The 22,204-nt window shown below is 39.3% G+C and overlaps 1 protein-coding gene across 1 annotated transcript in view; it reads right to left on the reverse strand.

Annotated features, from left to right (window-relative positions):
- Positions 1-22,204, reverse strand: part of LOC117815082 (synaptic vesicle glycoprotein 2B-like) — a 45,138-nt gene that overhangs the window by 18,518 nt on the left and 4,416 nt on the right. Inside the window, exons 2-4 of the mRNA XM_034686756.1 lie at positions 7,265-7,821; positions 6,136-6,362; positions 2,368-2,548 (exon numbers count right to left, since the gene is read on the reverse strand). Coding sequence (XP_034542647.1) covers positions 2,368-2,548; positions 6,136-6,362; positions 7,265-7,494 — 638 coding nt within the window. The 5' untranslated portion in view covers positions 7,495-7,821. The remainder of the gene's footprint in view (positions 1-2,367; positions 2,549-6,135; positions 6,363-7,264; positions 7,822-22,204) is intronic.

A 22,204-nucleotide genomic window follows, 5' to 3' on the forward strand; every position in this document is an offset into this window, starting at 1 on the left:
CAAGCAAAGATTTCCACCTCTATGCGGCATGCGGTATGTTGAGGTTTATGGCTGCAATGCAAATGCTTTCTTTCTATATTGCATCACATGGAGAAGCACCTGTTCATCTGTTTCTGGTAGGTCTCAGTTCAACAGTAGGTAGTAAATTACACAGAAACTTCACTCCAGCTAACATTAGTGTTATCAACTCACAAAACCAATTTTCCTGTGATTTACCTGTGATCCACAGGTTTTAGGTTGCATAAATAAGGAGGAGAAAATCAGCTTTCAAAATGCTGAACGAAGGTCTGATTGATCCTTTCTGATGCATTCCAGAAGGTCTGAAAATTTAAACGCTGCCTTGCTGTTGACTCACAGTGTCAAGCAAATTTGCCCCTAAAGTTGAGATGTTGGATTTAGAACAGATTGTTAGCTGCATTTGCATACAGATTGATGTTTTTAGATATAAATACATTTGTATCAGATAAACACTGATGGGAGCTGGGATGTCATTACAGCAGATTGCATTCAGCATGCTTTTGATCTACACAGAGATTTTCCTGCACACACCAGTGCCTGCTGATGTGTAGTTGGTGAAAGCGACTTGGACTACCAACATACTGACAAACCGAACACAGAAATACATACAATTATAATTTAAATTACATATATATTTATATATACACGTATATAGGACAGTTTTGCAGATATTTTCTATGAGATATTTTGGCAGTGTTGGAGATAAAACATGATATTTGGAGTAAAATGTTAATATTTAGTGCACAGAACTCACATGAAGAAGCATGTTCTGCATGTTAGGCAGACATGTCATATGCAGAATATATATGTCTGATAATAAATGATCTACCCATGAGGCAAACAGTGTTGTGGTGCAAACTGTGTATCGCTTCCACTGTGCTGTGCTCAGTCTGTGACCTCGTTTCTGAGTCAGTGAGGCTCTCTGGGGACCACAGTTATTCTGAGAAGGAACACTTTGCTGTATCACTGCGATGAAACATGAACCGCACTCTGGATGTGAACTGTGTGGGGTTTGAATTGTTATCTCCATATTTAAAAAAGCTGCATTTAACAGCTGAAACAATGCATGATACTTACAAAGCCTTTCAAAGACACGTTGAGTAAAATTAATGTTTCCAAAGGAAATATTACACATTGATGGCTCTTAATGACAGCTAAAAATCCAATACACAGGTATACTTTGTGATTAATTCACACTGCATTCTCACTGTTCACGCCATTGTACTGGCTAATATGAAATGGCTTCAAAGGTATGAAGAAAAAGATAATCATAACACCAAGATCACCTCCACTCAGACAGATGGAGTCAAAGATGTAATGAGTGTACAGACTTTTATACTGGTTCTCTAATGTTTTGGTTCTGCGCCCCTTAGGTTACATGAAGAGAAAAAAAAATATGATTTGTCCCAAGAAACTTTTACACAATCTTGCAAAAGCATTTGATTCAGGTTACTTCCTTCTTTAGATCACAGGCAGTGAACATCAACAGCAACAGAGCACTTACTCTTGAGAGTGATTCATTGATTTTAATTTTGAACTGGGCCTTTAAAATAAGGATTTTAAATCTGTACTCCAGTTAGCACAGGTTTCATACAAGTGAGACATTTGGATGGAATGCTTAGATGACGGAGACGCTCCCACTGCACCGTGAACTTGTAATTGAAGTTGGAAAGATTTTACTGATTCAGCCCTCCCAGATCAATACCTCATCAGCCTATCACTGCTTTGACAAACTGACACTATTTTTAACCATGCCAAGGCAGATCAGAAGCTACAACCAGACATTTATCAGTATTACTCATACTGCAGCATCAAAATCATATATTTGCCTCCTTGCACAGCTGCCTCAGTGTTAGGTGTGACGGTCTACAAAGTGAAAATTCTTCGAGCTCAGTCACCAGTTCAATGTGTCATGAGAGCTTTCTCTTGTACTAAATACTCTCTCCAAATATCTTGCACAAGTTTGAATACTGTGACGGTAATGATTATGACCTAGCTCAAAAAAAATGTCAACAAATCTCTCTCACAAGTGTACGCTTCACTGTTGTTAATATTCCTCTGTGCGTGTGATCAAAAGTAAGAGGTAGTCTAAATAAAAAGTTTTACACGACCTTGCCCCAAAGGGACTCCATATTTTGAGATCCAAAATTGAGAATGAGAAATTATTAAAAAAAATGAACACTTTTATTTTCAAGCGCTGTTGTTCAAAATGAAATATCTGGCTTTGCTATTAGTGTTATTTAGGTGTGTTTTTTTAGTCAAGTTCATCATGACGTGTTTTAGAGATTTTTTACACATTGGATGAATCATATAGCTCGAATGAATTGAGTGTGTGTTTGAGAGCATTACCCAATGCCGGACAGCAGCCTGAAGAAGAGGAAGAAGCCGTAGCCCTGAGCGAACGAGGACAAGAAGGCAAAGACACAGTTTATGGCTAATGCCACAATAAGACAGCGTCGACGGCCGACTTTGTCTGCCAGTCCGCCCCACAAGAATGCTCCCACCATCATGCTGAGAAAGACCACCAGACCTGCACAAGGAGAAACACAGAACAAGTGAGCTCATACACCACAATGGACATTTTTTACCACGAGAGAAATTTTCAAATATTGAACGTTTTAGAGCTAGCTGTCTCAAGTCAAGTCTTAAGGTCACAGACTTAAAGTCCCAGTCAAGTCCAGTCTTGGATCAATCTATGAGAGCAAGTGAAAGGTCAGCAAATTTCCCTCTGAGTGTTTAACACTTAGGGCCCGATCTGCTAAAGGTTTGCGTATATAGAAACACGTGCGAACTTGATAGCGCGTGCAAAGCAGATGTACTAACCGGGAGCACCGAGGATTGTGTCTGTCAAATGAGCAAAATAGTACTCGCTATCCATTTAGCGTGTTTGCCTTCATGAATATGCAGAATACATGTAGATCATCAGAATGCGCAAAATACTGGGGGGAGGAGATGCAAATATAGTCATTTAGCACATGCAGTGTGATTTATCAAACCTGAAGCAGATAGCGAGCTGTATTTTTGAGTCTATATTTAGCATGTTTGAAAGGCAGGTGCAAACTGGCACAGCGTTACGCACACATGTCACTGTAAAGCTCATCATAACTTTACAACATGCCCGCAACAGCAGGGCTTACAAGCATTACTACAGTTTTTACACACAGTTATGTCATTTTGAAGTCAATCAAACAGACATGAAGTCCAACAAACCAAGAGAACAAAAAAAATTCTAATAATAAAACAAAACAAATTCAAAGCAGTTCAGCACCACAGATAGCGACAGCATCATTCTGACACCCACTTTAACTTTTTCAACTAATGAGAGTACAGTAGGTCACTGTATCAACAGCTATAAAGTTTAGTAAAATTGGCACAGTGACCCACATACAAATGTACCACAAACAGAAACCAGAACACGTCCAGTACTGAAAATCCAGACCCTTGTTTACAGATTGTACATGTTTATGTACAATCTGTAAATAGAGATTACATGTGGTTAGACTGATTGAAAGCTTGGTACAGCGAGCATTTCCAATATGGTGATTGTCATCATTTGGCTTCAAAACCCCTCTTCAGAGACCTATGGACGACATCAGTGAAACCATGTGACAGTCTATGGTCTAGGCCTAGACTTTACAACAAGTAAACTGTTAGCAGTTAGAGCAGCGTTGGAAAGGTTGAAAAGCTTATGTCTAAAATGATTAAAACATTTAATTTTAGAAAAATCAAAGGATCAGTCATTTCAGCAAATGACCCAAAACAATAAACATTGTTACTAACATATTAGATAATCAGTGTGACTCACTGCTCCATTACCTGTCGTAAACATTTTTTTCAGCCTGTTTTTTTTGGTTAATGTTTCTGTAGTGATGACAGCACTCTTGGAAATTTTAAGACCTTGATGAGCATTGTGCTTCTGCCTCAGCCAAGTTTAACCCTAACTTGTGCCAGAGACCAGCGCTGGCATCGTCACAGCCCAGTCTGCAGATGGCCGTGCAACAGGGGATAGCTGACTGTGCGACTAATCTTACTGGCTCTAGAAGCATCAAACCCTATCTGCATACTTAACAGAACACACATCATTTGACAATAAATGCATGTGTAGACTTTTATCACGACGAATGTGGGCTTCTTGGTCCTTTAGCCCTGTAAGGATAGCTATGATGTGTATCTATTTTCAAACTTTGTCCCCTGAAATGTTGTCCAGCTTTTTTCAAGGTCAGAGAATCGATCACTCTGACGCTGTCTGCTGACTCACACAAACAAAGAAACACAGTCTTGTTGAAATCATGGCTCTGGACCAAAGCGAGGACAGGTGGGAGAACTGAGGAGGAGTGAGGCAGGAAGGAACAAAAGAGGAGAGGAAGATAGAGAACTTCTGTGTATCCTAAGCTGCCTGAGTTTCCATTAAATGTGCTGCCTTGCCTACAAAAGGTTATGTTTGTGATATACTGTATATGTCAGATCCTCAGTGATGTTACTCCCAGGTGAGGCTGCCCTCCTCTCAAAAGCAACACTCTACAAAGCCAAAAAGCAGAGGCTACATACAGGGTGACACTGAGTATAAAACAACTTCAAGGAAAGGAAAAATGACTTCTCAAATGGGTTGTATTTATTAAATGTATGTAGGGCTATTTTATTTACATCCTTTTACAATATTTTTTGTGGTGAAAAACCACATTGGCTGATTTCACCTTTGACCCTTAAATGCAGCCTCAGGGTGAGAGGGCTTGTCCCCATGTAACACCTGAGGCATGATGGGTACGAAGTCAGAGGAAAAGTTTCTTTTAAATCATTTTTTAATCGTAGATGTTATCAACCTTTTTCATTTAACAAGTAATGGATCACTTAACACTGTTTGAAATTATGTTTGCTTATTAAAACATAAGTTAATGATATAAGAGCTTATTAATCTTGTAGGACTTGTCAGTGACAAAGCATAAATTAAGACAGGCTACTGATTGTATTTTGTAAATGATGTGATCAATCAATCTGTCGTGGTTAAATTAACAAAAAGAGGAAACGCGGTTCAAAACAAAACAAAACAAAACAAAATATCCCTTTAATTTTGAAATGTAATTCATTAATCATGTTATTACACACAGTGTCTCGCTTCATTAAAATGTACATTGATTATTCTTCTGTGATGGCATTGCTCTAGTGGATATTACATCAGTTGGTGAATCACCATATTTCATGCAGTGACCTGTGTGTGTACAGCCCAGCTGAGAAGAGAAGTTGCACGAGTCAGCCAGAGCCTGATCTATTTACAGAGGGTTGAAATCTGCTGTGTAAATACCAACACCCCTGTCTCTATACATAGGTGGCTTTCAGAGGGAATAAGAGATGGCACTAATTGGTTTGATGTATGTTGGGCCCAGAACACACCCACAGGACTGTTAGTCCAACCTTCTCAGTCAGACTGTGCACCAATTAACTGACATAATGTAGTCAGACATGCCCTTATTGGCCTAGGCCATGCATATAGCTCTTCTTCTTTCCCCTTGTTCTCAGTGGTTACACATTCTAGTTCTGCTTTCTATGGAACATAACAGAACAGGGGACCCACATCTCTCATCTTTACCTGCCTGGATTTGTGAGCACTTCTTTAGTCAGAACTCTATAATGTCATTAATATATCACTAAACCAGATAAGGGTTGTTGGTGTTTTTGCAACAACCCTCCCCTCTGGATAATATGTTAAAAAAATATATTTTTCTACTGCCGGTGTTTATCAAATGAATGGCTGCTTTCACAGTGAATGTAATTGAATTAACGTTACTCGATGTTTGGTTTAAGTTTAGTGCACTGCATGCTTTTAGTTTGACTATTAACTTGCTTGTCTTTATTTGTTCTCTTTTAAATGTAGGTCACACAATCCCTGCATGCAAGTGATCATGTGTGGTGTAAAGCATCTCATCGATGTGTTTCTTTGTCAAGCCTGCAGATGGATACACAGGAAGCTTTGTTCTTCTGCTCAGGCAGCTTTAGACCAACCACAGAGAATCAACACATCAGAACATCAGAACACAAATTCTGATCTGCTGACAGCAGCACACAAAAAAAAACCTTCTCACACAGACTCTGTAAGCAACGGTAAATCATGAAAGCCCTTACCCAACATTCCTTTCTCTCCATTGGACAGACACAGATCTTTTTCTGCAGACGGCAGAACGAAGGCGACCACAAAACATTCGACTCCATCAGCCATCAGAGCGAGTCCCAGGACTATGAAGAGCGTCCACTGGAACCTCCCATGTCCACAGTCCTCCATGATGTCCTCGTACTGTTCAGATAACTCTGCAAGTTCAGAGGCTGCACTGCTGGCTGTGTGACTTTTGGTTCTTATAGAAAAAAAGGGAAAGAAGAATCATTCATATCACTACCTGGAAGATGTTTGGTTATAGTGTAAGTCAAATTGAGTGATATCATTACCTCTTAGATAAAAAGATAACCTGATTGTATTGGATTTAAATTAGACAACATTATTGCTAAAAACTCGTCCATCTTGCAAAATGTATGGAACTTCTTCAGCTGGTGCAACTCTAAGAATGTTACAACAGCTTTATGATTTGTTTTCTATTTAATCAATCTCCCCTGCCTTTTTTTTTTTCTGTTGAGACCAGTGTGATGTCAACTCTTCTGCCACTGAAACATGACAATCCTTCAACAAACATCTATGTAAAGAGACATCTAACAACTTTGTAACATCTAAAGCTTCTGTGGTGAACTTTCTTTAGTGTGGGTTTTGAGGACACCTGTGGGCATAGTTGTACGTCTTATCTCTGCTGATCTTGTAGCTGTCCGAGGTGTGTCAATTGCAAACATTTATAAAAACCACAGTACAATCTACTGGGTCCAAATCTACAGTAGACCAAACAGGTCCTCTGCCTTCAGAGTTATCAATGTGCAAATATCCACAGGACCACAAACAGATGTAGACTACATTGCGTTCTGGCTAGTTTAGAGTAATGATGATCGTTTGCACTGGCCCTGAGTGGTAAAACCTTGTATCGCAATGTTTTCATTATATTAAAGTTAAGTTTTATGTTAATGATACCTGCAATGACATGCAACATGCAGAATATAATAACAATTTACTGGAACCATGACCTAAAAATTGAAAGCCAAATTAAATCCTGAATCATTAGGAGGTGACATTTCACTGGTTTGATGTGTAGGATAAAGGACATTCATAAATGATGAACGATACGATGCATAATGAAAACAATATTCTGTGTCTCACCGTGCAGCTCTCTGTGCAGCCTTCACATCATCCGGATGTGGGATCCCCTGATATTCCCCCTCGTACATCTGATCCTCTTCATCGTGTCCTTCAGTAGCGTCACTTGCTGCATCCTCCTCCTGGGGAGGGTAGTCTGCCTGGTAACCGTATCCATCATGACCTTCTCCATATGTCCCATATCTGTCACCCCCTCCTTGCTGGTATGTGTTGTTTTGGTAGGGGTCAGCCATCTTGGCTAACTGGGCCTACTAGGCTAACAGCTTATCTTTCACAAAGTTGAAGGCTTTAAGTTATGCCTGGTCTGGTTTTTCACAGAAATGTGTAGATTAATTTTCAAGTTTCATTCACTTTTACTGTCAAATACAATTGATAGTGTCAATAGTCTGCATCACAAAGTCAACTCATTTGCTGTGCAGCTTGCTAGGAAAATGTATCTTGTACATAAATTAGCTTAAGAAGTTCTCTGTGTGTGTTACTGTGGGTTCAACTCAGGTCCTGGTTTTGATTTTGGGGATTTTGCTAGTGGAGTCCTTGGATCTTGTCTTCAGATTTCACACCTGAAAACAGAAAACTCTGGTTAGTTTGGTTACTCCTCAAAGGAAAACAAAGCTTTGCATTTCTTGATATTGACATGCAAATAATAAGATAATGCTTCTGATTTAATTTCTCTGTCACATGGCTGAGTATTTGATTTGTGTTTCAGCTGATTCACAAGGGATATAAAGAGGTGTCTGTTCATCATCTGTGCCTGTGTGGATAGAAACAGCCCTCAAAGGGGAAATTTTATTTCTGTCTGTATTTCTTCTTAGATCATTACAAACTGAATCAGAATCAAGGTTTGTTACAACAGTAACTTATATATACTAAATTTGTATTGTCATTGTTGAATAATGGCAATGTTGAACAACAAAAAGAAGAGGAGACAAAAGTAACTCCCAGTGGGAGGTGTTTTTTTGCGACATATGATTCAGTCATTTTCCAGCTGAAATATTATATAAATATAATACTATAAACATTAAGAATTTTGGATTTTGAATCATTTTCAGATTTTCTTTTTATTTAAAAATGGAGAGTGTTTTGTTTGAATTGCTGGATAAGGAAACATTTTGAAAACATAAGTTTGGACCGAGGGAAGTTCAGATCATCCCTTTTTACATTTTGATAAATTGTCAGGAATTTATCAACTAAGTTTGAAATGAACAATAGTCACCCCTGTTGAATACTGTGATGATTAAGAGGCAATTTCTAGAGTTGAGGAGTGAAGCCAATGTGGAATTGCAATTAATTGCAGTTCTCCTAGTGTCCACTTGAGACTGGCTCCAAAAGCTAAGGAGACCCTGTTAAAACCCACAGTGAGAAGCCCATTTTTAAAGCAAAATCAAACATCTTTACAGCCTGGTAAACAAAACGGTTTGGCTAATTTCTCATTTTTTACTTATTGTCGAAGGGGTGAATATTTCTTATGACCCATTACTTTTGAAGAAATTGAGACTGAGGCCCGTCCATTCGTATGTGGATATCTTGGGGGGAAAAAAAGATCCTCTGTGTTTTGGACTTAGGTCCCCACATAGACATAATGTCAGGACACTGAAAACAGGGTTTTTTAAAACCTTTTTTGCCTGTCTTTATGTGGTCAGCAAAAATTCAAGTTTTGGGAAATGCTGACATCATTACCTCACCTTGCTCATGGCAATTGTTGTTTATATATATTGTGCATGTGCCAAGATGATTTACATCTGTTCTGTATCGTTAGGTTTAATTGCACACTTACAAGGAAACCTAGCTTTAATTCATCATGATACCGCGGGCAAATAAATATTTAACACTCAATAGTTTTTAACTCAACAATCGATCCACTGTTTAAAGAACACTGTTTACAACTGCAGCTCACTCAACCAAATGCTCTTCCATGGTGCAGTGACAGACCGATTACACATTATTGCCACCTACTGGCTTGGCATGCTTATGTGGGCATTTTTAACTGATTCTGCATTGTGGACAGATAGCTCAGTTGACCGACAGGTGGGTGCAGTGTAGCCGGTTACATAAAGGCCCAAGGCCTGCCCTGGCTCCATTCTTTTTCTGTTTCTAAATTGACTGAAAGTTAGGCTGAGTCAGCATTTAATATGGTGACTGCAAATGGTTGGCTTCAAAAACCCCTCTCTCACCAAAGGGTGACAACACTGAGACAACAAATGTGTTTTCTGCAGTCTATTGCAATGGCCTGCAATACATCATAAAACCATGATGGAAAAATATATTTCCTTGTAGTGAGATTTCCGTGCAGAATTTTTCCTGCTTCCTTTTTTTTTTTACATCAGTAGCCTCACTCTTTGGTTCAGCCCAAACTGAAATTGGTTCGTAGTGCACTACTGTTAAAAGAAAAGATAAACATTGTTCATCACTGAAGCCAGGCCTTCGTGTCCCATCACTGTTTGTGTGTTTCACTTCGTTTCCTGGCTGGTAAACTACTGTATGTCTGCGGCAACAAAACAAACAAAACTGAATGCTCTTGTCTGCTCTCAGAGTTCTGAGTCATTAATCTACACAAACAGAGAGAGTGTCGGTTTACTGTAAAAGCATTATTGAAGCTTCATGTAGCAGTGACTTCAAATAAATGTATCCATTCAACATGGATTAACAGGCTATTAAGAGGCTGAACGATACTTCAGCACACACACACACACACACACAGAGAATGAGAGAGAGAGAGAGAGAGAGAGAGAGAGAGTCAAACTATAATGTTCTTTGTTCTTTACGGTCTGATTATGTAAAGCTGATTTAGGTCTCTGAGTATACTGTTTGTTTGTTTGTTTGTCTGGTTGTTAATGATCTTTGCAGCAATGGCATAAAGTATGTGTGCACACACAAACAAAGAGCATGTATGGACCCTTTATATCTCCACTAATCTTTCTTTGACTACTTGCCATAAGTTGTCAAGTAATAAGGAGCACAACAGAGAGGCAACTTATTAATCTTCTTCATTTAATTCTTCAAGGATTCTAACTGGGTGTTCACACCAAATGCGAATAAAATCATCCGCTCGACTAAGTTACATGTAAAGTCAATGTAGAGATGCGAATAGCGGTGTGTAGGCGCAAATGGCGCGAATTGGGTGACGCAAATTGCGGGATTCGTGCGAATGAAGCAAATTCATTCGCTGGAATGATTTGGGAGAGTTGAAATATCTGGACTCCAGCAACTCCATCGACCTGCGATAGCCAATCAGCATGCAGATCACCCAGGGACGTGTTGTGTGACGTATGGACCAGCAGAGATTCACTCATCTGGAATGTATGGGACACTTTGATTCTGTCTCCGTGCAGATTCCCTAAACTTTGTGACACTACTTAAATTTCATGGGATTATTTTTATCAGGAATAAGCAGGAGCTCACTGTGAGGACACAGAGTTAGGAGGATTATCTGGTGAGTTGTAAAAAACTTTGTCTGTCACTTGCATCCAGCTATGATTTGTGGTATGAAGTTAGCTCTGCCCCCTTTAGCATAACCGGCTTCCCCATTCAATGTCCGCGAGCTCAACCTTGTTTGATGACAGACTGCTGTGTCGTGGGAACCCTCCCTCCATCTTGCGAAAATTTGTGTCTTGGGCACTCGTGTACTCGCGAGTAAACACAAAACATTCTCGCGTCTGTATTCCCGCGAATAGCACGATCATCATCTGGTGTGAACGCGACATAAGAGAAGATGTTTGTCACTATTTCCATGTTATAAAATATCAGCAAACTCCTGCACACTGTCCAACTGTCAATAATACATTTAATGCCATTGTTTTGGACTGGTACCTCTCCAACAGACCTAACATATGAAAAAGATGAGCCAATTTGTTTTCTATGATCTAAATCAGAAACAAAAGAAAATGTTCTAAATGTAGATTCAAAGAAAACTTCTGCAACACAGTCCAATTTGTCCTTTAACAAGACAAAACCAGTTATAGCTTAAGATTTTAGGGTGGCCATCAGACAAACTGAAACCAACTGGAGGGGTGGCCAATCAGATTTCAATGGGGGGCTATGCCACCCTTGGCAACCCCTCTTGACACGCCCCTAGCCAGTGAGCAAGTATTGGTTGCAGTTTGCTTGTTCCTGAAGCCTGGCCAAAGATCATTTGAGAAACACTGACTTTTTATTATGAAACTGCTTTGTCATTTTCTTACATTGTCTTGTCAGCAGCTCCATTTGTTTTGGAAGAGATATGCCTTTATGGATAATTTGGCATCCATATTGGTTTAGCACTGAAAGATTTCTGTGCAACTACTATCTTTTTTTTCTGTCGGGTCACTGTTACTTTTAATTAACCAAATAAGGTATTTCAGTCAAAGATATCTGGAGCTTCATTCATCTGAGTTCCTTTTGTCTTTGAGGAGGAGACTTCTGTGGATCATTTAACTTCCATTAAAAATTGTGAATAATTAACTAAACCTAATAGCCTGCTGTGCTGTTGCTCCTGCATCACTCTGTGTAATCAGACTCAGCTAAATTAACAAAGATTGAGCAGAGGTTGGACTGACAAGATGCAAGTCGACTCAACTGATGTCGACTCAACTGATGCTACAATTGGACTGATATTCACATGAATGCATAAACACAGAAATTAATCTTAGACATGACACATACCACTACACTTAGCAAATCAACAATACAACAGCCAGACCCTTATATGCAAATGCAGTGCAACTGCACCAATACATGTGTGTTCATAAGACTGTAGAATGCCTCAGTTAGGTGAATGAAAATAGACAAATTTGAAAAAATGAAAAGTTGAAAACATATGCTTTGCACGTAAATATATCTAACAAACTTGAAGAATAAAACCTTCGCTCAGCCCTCTGACTTCCTTCCTTTCTGTCTTAGAGGTGACTTCTTCGTCTCCACCATATGGATTTTTTCTGGCCGGGGAGCATTTCAGGGGTGCTGCCAAGTCACGCCCAAAGCTCTCCCTGCAAAGATCATGTCCACTGTCTGTATAGGAGCTGAGTGGGGATACAAAAAAAATGGCACCAGATTTTTAAATCAGCATGCAAGCTCAGTGCATCCCATAAAACACCTACAAACACCAGGAACCATGTGACCCACTTCTCTTTGATGAATATTGTGAATTGCAAACAGAGATATTACTTGAAGAAGCCTTGTGTGATTTCTCGCTAATTGAAACTACAGTCATCAAGATTAAAAAGGCACTACAAACATCCTGATCTGAACAAACTGGCACAAGGATTTCGTTTTTTTACCGTTAAGAGCTGCTAGCGTAAAGTTGCAGCAAACTAAACAAACCTACATATGTATTACTGTGCTTGTGTTGGAATAGGATTACGGATTGGAAATAGTATAGAGGATCTTTACCCTCTGATTGACAGAAGAAATTGATTTCAACTATCAACAGACTGTATCGTCAAGGGGTTTCTTCTTTAATCAACACAACACAAGCACCTGCCAATAAATATTGAATACAGCCCTTATCTGTGGGTCTTTTTAAGCACAGAGTGAGTCATGTTACCGCCCAAACTACACCACAGTGGTCCACAACAACACTGATAAAACCTCAACATATCTGACAACAGATTTTGCTGAAAGTGGGTCCCCGTTTTTGTGCCTGTTGTACAGAAAGGTGGTGTTCCTGGTCATGAGGAACTTGATTCCTGATATTGAAAGAATGGAAGTGCCTAAAGCTGTGGGTTTTCGAATGGCTGCTTCAGTCACTGAAGATCACCTATAAGCTGTGTTGTTGTTATTGTTGTTGTTGTTACGTTCAGGTAATAGCAATGGTTTGCTGTGTGGTTCATTGTACAAACAGACCATCCAAGAAGTCTATACTCAAGCTTTCTTGCTGATTAAAAATTTTGGACCATTTTATCAACACATTTGAACCAATAAGCTTGTTTCAGAGTCTTCACTCAATATATCTGGCATGTTTGCTTCTTCAGTCTTTGTCTAACATTGTTCGAGTACTAATTCAGGAGAAGCACCCTTTGAAGGACCCAGTCTCCCTAGCCTGCAAAGACCACTTAGGCAAATATTAATAATATGGTCTAGCCTATAGAAAACATATTTTTTTGGTCGCCAGCAGTTCCCATCTTTTCCTTTTTGCTAGCGGCACTTTTTAACTAAGTGCTGCTCCTGTAGCCTGCACTGGATATGCTGACACAACTAACATCATGTAATTTAACTGAATGATTTTAAGATAATTTGAAGTTTCACAGCGCTTTTGATTTTTCAAAATTTGTAATGCCAGCAAGTGACATTAATTACTAACATTCAAAAGTGAATTACTCAACCATTTGTTGGTACATCTAATTTGAATTAGATACAAAGAATTTCCGGATATGTTGGGTCATGAGCATACAGCCCGGGCATCCTTCATGGCCCAGAAAAACTAGGACTCATCTGCTCACTTCATTTGAAGAAGGCTTCAAAGTGGGAAAGCCTTGGACACGCCATTGCATTGCTTAACAATGGGTCCTTAAAAGTACTCATGGGGGAAGGCAGCCCTTGAATTGAAAAACAGCATTTGATTTATTTTTGTGCAAGGGTAGTCAGGATTAGTGTTGGCCTTTTTTTCGACAGAGAAATCGGTGGCTGTAGCCATGACAGATACCCTGTTTGTGCAGTTCACTCTGGTTTGCTTTCCAAATGGAGAAGCAGGCGAGCAGTGAGTCATTTACTTTCAAAAGCTCTGCTGGATTCTTAACTCTTAGAAAACAACTTAGATCAGCTAACACCACAAATACAATATCAGTCTGTGAGAAACACAATGGTTAACTAGCTCATTCAAAAGTAAAGAATAAGTCTTGGGCTTGATATGTATAACATTGATAGCTTACCAACATAAATAAATACAAATGAAAAGAAAGATGGCAGCAGCCAGGTAATAGCACACCCATTGGTTATTAGCATTATTCATACAGTTTATGAGTTAAAAATATCCCAAGGCTGGTCAAATTTGTCCACCTAAACATAATCACATCATTGTAACTGGCTTCAAAGTATTGTACCCCCATCGGCAACACCACTGGTGCACTTGTCTTTGGACCTGTTGATATGATATCAGGTAACATCATCAAACAAATGCTATATGTAATCAAGAATGTCAGATTCTGAAACAGTGGTGTCACGTCTAATATGTGTGTCCACAATTGTTCTCCAGATAATGCACTCATCAAATGAGGTTTCTAATGTGAGAGCAATGGTGGGGTCAAGACTAAAAGCTATGAAGTATTGCATTACTTGGACTGTGTAATACACTGCTGTTGTTTGATAAGAGGATCATACCTTTTTATCTGGCTTTAATTAAATCATGTACCGTTTGATAAAACACTCCCCTAAAGAATACTTCTCCTTGTTATCTGGCATTGTAGTAAAAAAAAAAGAGACTTTGGAGAATTTGGATGAGGCAGAACATGTCTCCATCAATAGTATAACATCAGTGGTTCCAGTGGTGGCCACTGGATTAATTGCTCCATTATGTATTACACAACTGCTCCCAATGCTTTGTTCAGCTGTTGGTCATTGCCCTGATGTCTTGCCCTAATCCCCTCTGTGAACTCTTCTAAACTCTGCTGTGACACCTCGGAGTTCAGATGTACTCTTGCATACATAAGATAGAAGGGTACCTGGTATTACTGCTTAATGTAATGCCACTTTTGAGTAGTATTTTCTAATTATTCTAATGCTTTAAAATATGTTGAACCTAAAGCCTGATTTATACTTCTGCGTCGAATTGACGGCGTAGCCTACGCCGGAGGTCCGCATAGCTCCCGTACCTACGCAGAGGCCAATGTACGTAGCTGACGTGCACCTCCTCCAAAATGTGACTACGTGTCGAATCGACGCAGACTGCAAGCCCCGTGATTGGTCCCCTTGGCGGCATTGTATTTCCAGCATTTACAACACTTCTGGGATCCCTGCTCATCAGCTGCTCATCGGCCACATATTTCATGTCCTCATCTCTTTTCTTCATGTAATCATGTCTGTATGATAAACAGTAACATGTATCAGCTGTACATTAACATAACACGCTCTGAATCGCTGTGGAAAAGTAAACAGAGATCGTAGCAGGGATGATTTTAGTCAATAAACTGAAACTGAAGTATTATCATAATGTCATAGCCTACACAACATTTTCTTTGCAGTGCTTTAAGATAAATAAAATGAATTGACATCAGTATACATTGTACTATTTTCAAAAAAGGATCTCTAGTCAGCCAACCCAATGTTTGATTTCCTATCATACACCACTGATGGCAAATGGTAAATAAAATTTAACTTCTGCAGCCCTTTTCTGGTCACTTTTGCACAACTCACCACATTCACCCATTCACCCCAAATTCAAACACTAATAGAGGGTGATATACAATTAGGGGACTGTCAGTATTAACTATTCTCCTTTGTATTCATTCAAACACTGCTACTGTTGACACACTTAGTAGTGATTATCTTGCCCAAGGACACTTCGGCATGTGATTGTGGGAGCTACGGAGCCACCAAATGAGAAACAATCAACTTTACCACTGAGCCACAGCAGCCCATAACCATGCCCATTGATAATGTAGAGGGATGACGGCACGACAGAAGTTACAAAATTGGTAAACCAAAGATGTAACCCCAAGTTTGTTAATTAAGATCCATTTAAAAAAAATATTGTGGAAACTATAATAATCAGTTTTCATGCTTACTTGAAAAAAAAAACCAAAGATTGACTCCGTATATTCAGACTCCTCTCTCTCTAACTTCTTAAATGTCTTTGATGGCAGTGGTACATAGTAAATAATAGCTTCATGGCAGAGCAGGGCACATGTATGTTAATCCATTAATTGTTGATCACTGGCATTATTTTTTTTACTGACTGGACGTTAATTTGAAAAGTAAATAAATAAAGCAATGAGAAACCAAGAATCAGAAGACGCAGAGAAAGGGTGAAAGAAATCTGATATGACTCAGCAGCGGCCTAAATTTGATTGACAGCCAAACGGTGATGAGAGCAACCCAGCCATAGTTGTTTTGTTTGATAGCTGCCCAGCAGGAAATGAATATCTGGACAGTCTATTGGACATCAGTCTATCTTTGTCACATGGCTGATTCAGCTCTATTAGTTTTCTTTATGCTAATAAAGAGTCCACAGGGTGTCTGCAGGTTTCAGCACATTCAGACCTCTTTCTTTTCCTACGAAATGCCAACCTGGAGAACACTGAGGAGGTTCATTTACAAAGGACATAAACACATAATAATAACTGGGTGTCTCTTCTGTGTTTCTCCACTTCTGATGCTAACAGACTGTATGAAACGATTAGATTATCACTACAGCTTGCCATGTTTTCAGGATATGTGAAAATATTGCTGAATGCTGACAACATTAATTTGATCAAGGTGACATTTATTTTATAATTAAACAAACAAAAAAAAAAGAATGAAGTGAAGGTTAATTATTACACTTTAGTTATGAAGCCAAACTTGATGGAAAGTCACAGGCTCGACACAGACGGAGAAAAATCTCACGCTGTTACAGCTGATGTAATCTGCAGTCAGAGAGGCTACTTAAGGACACTGATGGTATCTTAAAAGGTAAATGGACTGCACTAATGAAGCCCCTGCTCGTCCTCGAAGCACTAAAAAAGCTTCACACTACATGCAATTCACTTCATCCACAGATGGCTGTGCCTTCAGCAGCAATTTGGGGCTCAATATCTTTCCCAAGGACGCTTCGACATGTGGACTGGTGGAGCCAGGGCTCAATTAGAGGAACCGTTCTCGCCTAAGTCAGAGCTGCTCCAGTGCTTAAGTAAAATGGATGAGGAGTGCTTGCCTGAGTGTTTTAGTATTTGAAGGTGCATGTTCAAACACATACATTCACAGTCTTTTCATACTGCTCAAGCAGGGGTGATTGGCTGCTGGTTGGTGGATTTATTATAAGTCATTCTTAGCTTGTTCTCCGTGACACTGATTTGATGTTTGGGCTTTCTGAGGTTAGCTTTAATGAAGAAGTCATTCATCATTAATCAACCAATACATCTGTTTTATGTCAATGTCAAGTCATCTGGTCATGACTTTAGTCGGAGTTATAGTTCTGGGGTTCGGATAGGTACAGTAGCTGGAAGATACCAAACACATTATATCCTAAATCAGAGGTGTAGGCCATTTGTGATTTCAGATAGTCTGTCTTTATGTGCTGTGGCTATATGTTGTAGTCCATCCTATTCTTGTGAACAGGATACTTCAGGAAATCATGGAGGAAATATATTCAACAGGGCAGGGTTTACGTTAGCTGCTATTTACCGGCTATTAGCCGGTTTCAAGTGCAGTTGGCCGGCATCTAGAGATATCGTCAGCCGAAATGTCAGGCGGAATACAAATAAATATAAATAACCATATTGCTCATAATTTAAGCTGGGAGGTTTTCCCTTTAAACTGCATGTGAAAAAGTGGACTAGTCTTATATTCTGAGTCTACACTGTTACATACCAACATGCGTTTATGACTGTGCCGTGAAGTGGCAAATCTTTTTGAGTGTCACCCAAACGCTACACGTCACGTTTACTGATTGACAGCAGCGCAGAGAAATCAGTCGGACCTGAATGCTCAAAAACATCAGAAGAACGCTTCTCCACTGATGACAGACGCGTGTAACCCAGGTCCTACTTGGACAAGTTTACAGAAAGTTACGATCATGTTTATGAATAGTTCAATCAAGTTTAGCCTCCCAGCATGATGAGATATGAATATCAAAACAAACTTGGTGATGGCCACCTTCCCTAGCGCTTAAAGGGGAGAGATAGCTTGCACGTGGATTATTCCCTTCAGTGCAGTGTGCAGAGGACATTACCAAACATTCACCCGTACTTACATGGCAGGTCACGCCTGTTGGCCCCGGACCAGAGGAGGCTCAGGTTAATATTATTTATTAATTGATTTATTTCAAAATCTAAATGTGATTTTCCGGGTCACCATGTCGGTGTTTTCAGTGTTTTATTGCTGGTAAATGTAAGCTATTCAGCAGATAGGGCATTCAGAGCGGATGTCCGACAGTTGTTCTATTTCGCCGGAATTCTGGAATGTCACCGGCCAAATTGGCCGACGTAAAAAAAAGTCTACCGTAAACTCTGCAACAGGGCTGAAGTTGATCTAGCCACTTGATCTCTGGGAGGAACTAAACAGACCTTGGTGGTCTAAGGTCCAGGAGACCACTAGCCGAAAGTGTTATCAAGAGCTCAATAATCAAAATATGATATAACTTCAAGTACGTCTGACTGGTTAAAATTGTTTAGCAAAGACAGATTTATAGGAAGGGTCAAAGACTGACTTTTCTGTGACTTGTTATGTACTTGAAAAACACTTCACTGTCTCATTCTTGTGTAGGGTCCTATGTCTAAAAAACACCTGAAAATAATGTCTTCAAATCTGGCACAAATTTCCAAATGGACTCAAAGATGAAATGATAAGATTACAGCGGTTATAGGTCCAAGGTCACTGTGTTTGACCTTACATCCATTTCATTCTCATAAATGTGATATCTCAGCAATGCCTGAAGGGGATTTCATTACATTTGGTTTACTGAGAAAACAAATCTGCGATCCCTTTGCGTGGGACACCTCCCCTCGCTCTGACCCTTATGGACCCGCTTCCTCTGCTGAAGGATCTACTTACAATCACATAACGCTCTGAGAGAGAGACATTCTTTGGTAACTCACCCTCCTGTTAATCATTGGGATAAATGCCTCTTGTTTCAGGTAGACCCACAGAACTCCTTGCTTGCTTTTCTTTTTATTTATTTCTACAATGTTCTTGCAAATATTTAAAGACAAATCCATCCTCCTTGCCATCTGCAGTCTCTGTGAGAAAATCAGATAGATTCAGAACTGATAATTGGTTGGTTGGTGAAGGCAAACAATCCCAAAGCAGCAGGTCTATTTATAGCATGCTGCTGTGTCTCTTAACCCACTTCTAGTTTGTTTTAAGTATTAATATTCTACTTAAAGGTCCACAGAACAACATCTTAGAGAGTTACATACCTTGATACAGTCATGTTCTACTACTTTGAGTACTATGAATATTTCATTTTTCATTTCAGTCTCTACAATGTTCTCTACTTCAAAAATTATTTCAGTAGTTTAATCTTAAAGATGTCATTGCAGCTGTCTTAGTTTCAAATATTAATAGATATAAAGGATTTCATTTGAAGAAATGAGTTTTCAAGGGAGAACTGGGGAAGATATTTTCAGAGGCGTAAAACTAGACAGATGGGACCAGCGTGTCTATTTCCTGTGACGTTCACTGACCTAAATGTTTACAGCTATGACGGTCTGATGCAGTGTGTTAGTATCTGCTTCTCCATTCATTGGTTATTGCTGCTTGCCTGTAAAATCAAGAGCTGTTTTTGTGTCATCAGGTGATTCAGTAAATTAACTACAGTTATGAGGATGCATACACAAAAGAGGAGGAAGGAGGGATAACTGATTTCACACACACACACACACACACACACACACGCACTCACACACACTAAAATACCACGTTATAAATGTTTCAGTATCATCATTAATTATACATACACTGGTTTCCTTCAGGCTAGTCACTAGCCGTTGTTCAACCACTGCAGCCTTCAGTATGTCGTTACATCAGGCTGCACAAAAATTACAAAAAAAGTGACACTGTATGATACACCACTGTGTATTTCTGATCATATCTACCATTGTTATCTATGTCAGGGGTTGCTTCCAGGTCTTACGAGTGAGTAAAACTCCTGGATCTTTTGGTAGGTGTCCTTCAAAGGCAACACAACCCAATCTCAGCTGCTCTATTCTGGATATGTTGCCAGTTCTCAATATGGTTGCAGGGAAATTGACCTTTAAATCATGACCAATTCTTTATGGCTCAGCTTCGTCTTCACCACCGAGGTGAAGCCTGAACTTAATTTCAACTTAGCTTTGAGGTAGAATCCTATTTGCATGCATGTCCAGTTGACTTCTCAGAGTTCCTTTCAGGGTTTGACCGACAGATCATCAGATTGATTGAACAGGAACCACAAAGCAACACCACATAGAAACCCCGCCCCTTGAACATTCGTCCACTTGTTTAATTTACAGCGTCTCTAGTGATTCAGGTAATCAATATGTTCTGCAGCACAAGGATTACTAATCTGCAAGCAGTTTCAGTATTTGCAAAGATCTGGTGGTGTAGTCTCTCTACTCGCCTGTGGTTGAATCAAACAATGCTTTGATGACGGATGTGATTTTAATAATGTCAACCCGTTCTGAATCACCATTTAGCCCATTGCTCTTTCTTTCTTTTAAGAGTCAGGTACTCTAAATGATTGTTTTTCAGACAAAAGAGTCACGTAGTTTAGACAGTCACTTTGTGCTGTCCAGTATGCCCAGATTTATCTAAGGTCTGGTTTAACAACATTCATTACAGTTTCTTGTATCCCTTTGGATGGTGATGGGTGCACTAAGGTGATGCATTTTGCAGAGCGGTACATGTGGCAGGGAAAGGAACCGTGTGCAATCCTCAGCTTTTGCCTCTTTTGTTTTCTGTTGTTCTTGTTAAATTGGACAAAGAGTCAGTTTTACTTTTTCTAAACTCTGAGGTTTACTTTTGGGACCAGCAAGACCAAGCAGGTGGCAGAATCTGGACTGCATTGTGTGAAGTGTTAAATTTAGCATGTTTCTGTTTTTAAGTGTGACTCCTAGTTCAACGTTTTCATTATCCGATAACACCCACACAAAGTACAACTCTAATGTCAAAGAACAAAAAGATCATACATTTGCACAAATTTAGCACAGCTAACAGAAAGGCATAATACATCTGTGCTTTCCTTCATCTTAGATATGTGTACTCAAAATCAAAACTAACTTAATCTGTTTCCTGTTTAATGAAGAGACACTTTTCCTACATTATTTTTTCAACCCTCTGCAAAAGCAGTGTTACATCAGTTACTTCTTTCATACATTTGACTGTGATGCCAGTTTAAAGTGATCTTCAAAAGCTTCCTATAATCAAAGAGCACTTGATATGTTATGGCACAGGTATGTTGTAGCTACCATTTCCTTTAAGGATAATTCAAACAGGTCTATTGTGGTAGCCTCTCAGTGACAGTTTTCAGCCAGCAGGATAATGTCCACCAAATACATAGAAATTAGGTGTTAAAAAATAAACCTTTGGTGTTGAAAATGAGGCCAATACTTGAGTACAAACAACTGCAGTCCCTCAGGTGTCTCACTTGAGGCTGGCAAGACAAATCCCCAATATGGTCCCATTTAATCGTGATTACAGACCAAAGCAGTTATATGGACCATGTCAATTATTTCTTTAATCTTTATTCTGTACAGAGGCTATTTTTTGTGTAACACATTTGTTGGGATAATACAAAGCAAGGGGTTATAAAGATTCCATGACGACATGGTACACATGTTTTGTGGGCACAGTTTAGTTGTTTCTAAAGAGGCTTCAAGTCCTTCTCAGCTCCACCTCTTCGATTGAGTCTAGGTTGACCTAATGTTTTGTTGAGTAAGCATTTTCAGTATGGCACAAAAAGCCAAGACAGAGTTGTTCAAGCCACTCTATTTTTCATCTTTTGCATAATTTAAACATGTTATTTAACAAAAACAACGGTGTGTTAAAGAACAGATATCACTCCAAACACCTATCACAACTCCAGAAGTATCAGGGCTTATTCACAAAAATATTGAAACATTTAAGCATTTAGGAGAACATTTTCCATCAGTGGATTAATGTTTGCAGCTTGCCATGAGAGTGTGTCTATGTTTACTGGAGATGACTTTGATCCAGACTTAAATAAAGGTTTACACTGTCAAAATACACAATGCCTGTAAGAATGCATCATTACTGATTGTAGTAAACTGTACCTCCCTGTGACATGAGCTTGAACTGTGCTGTCGGAGGCAACAAATAAGACACCACACTGAACACTGC

Source organism: Notolabrus celidotus, chromosome 6, assembly GCF_009762535.1.
Source record: "Notolabrus celidotus isolate fNotCel1 chromosome 6, fNotCel1.pri, whole genome shotgun sequence".
Taxonomy (NCBI): Eukaryota; Metazoa; Chordata; class Actinopteri; order Labriformes; family Labridae; genus Notolabrus; species Notolabrus celidotus.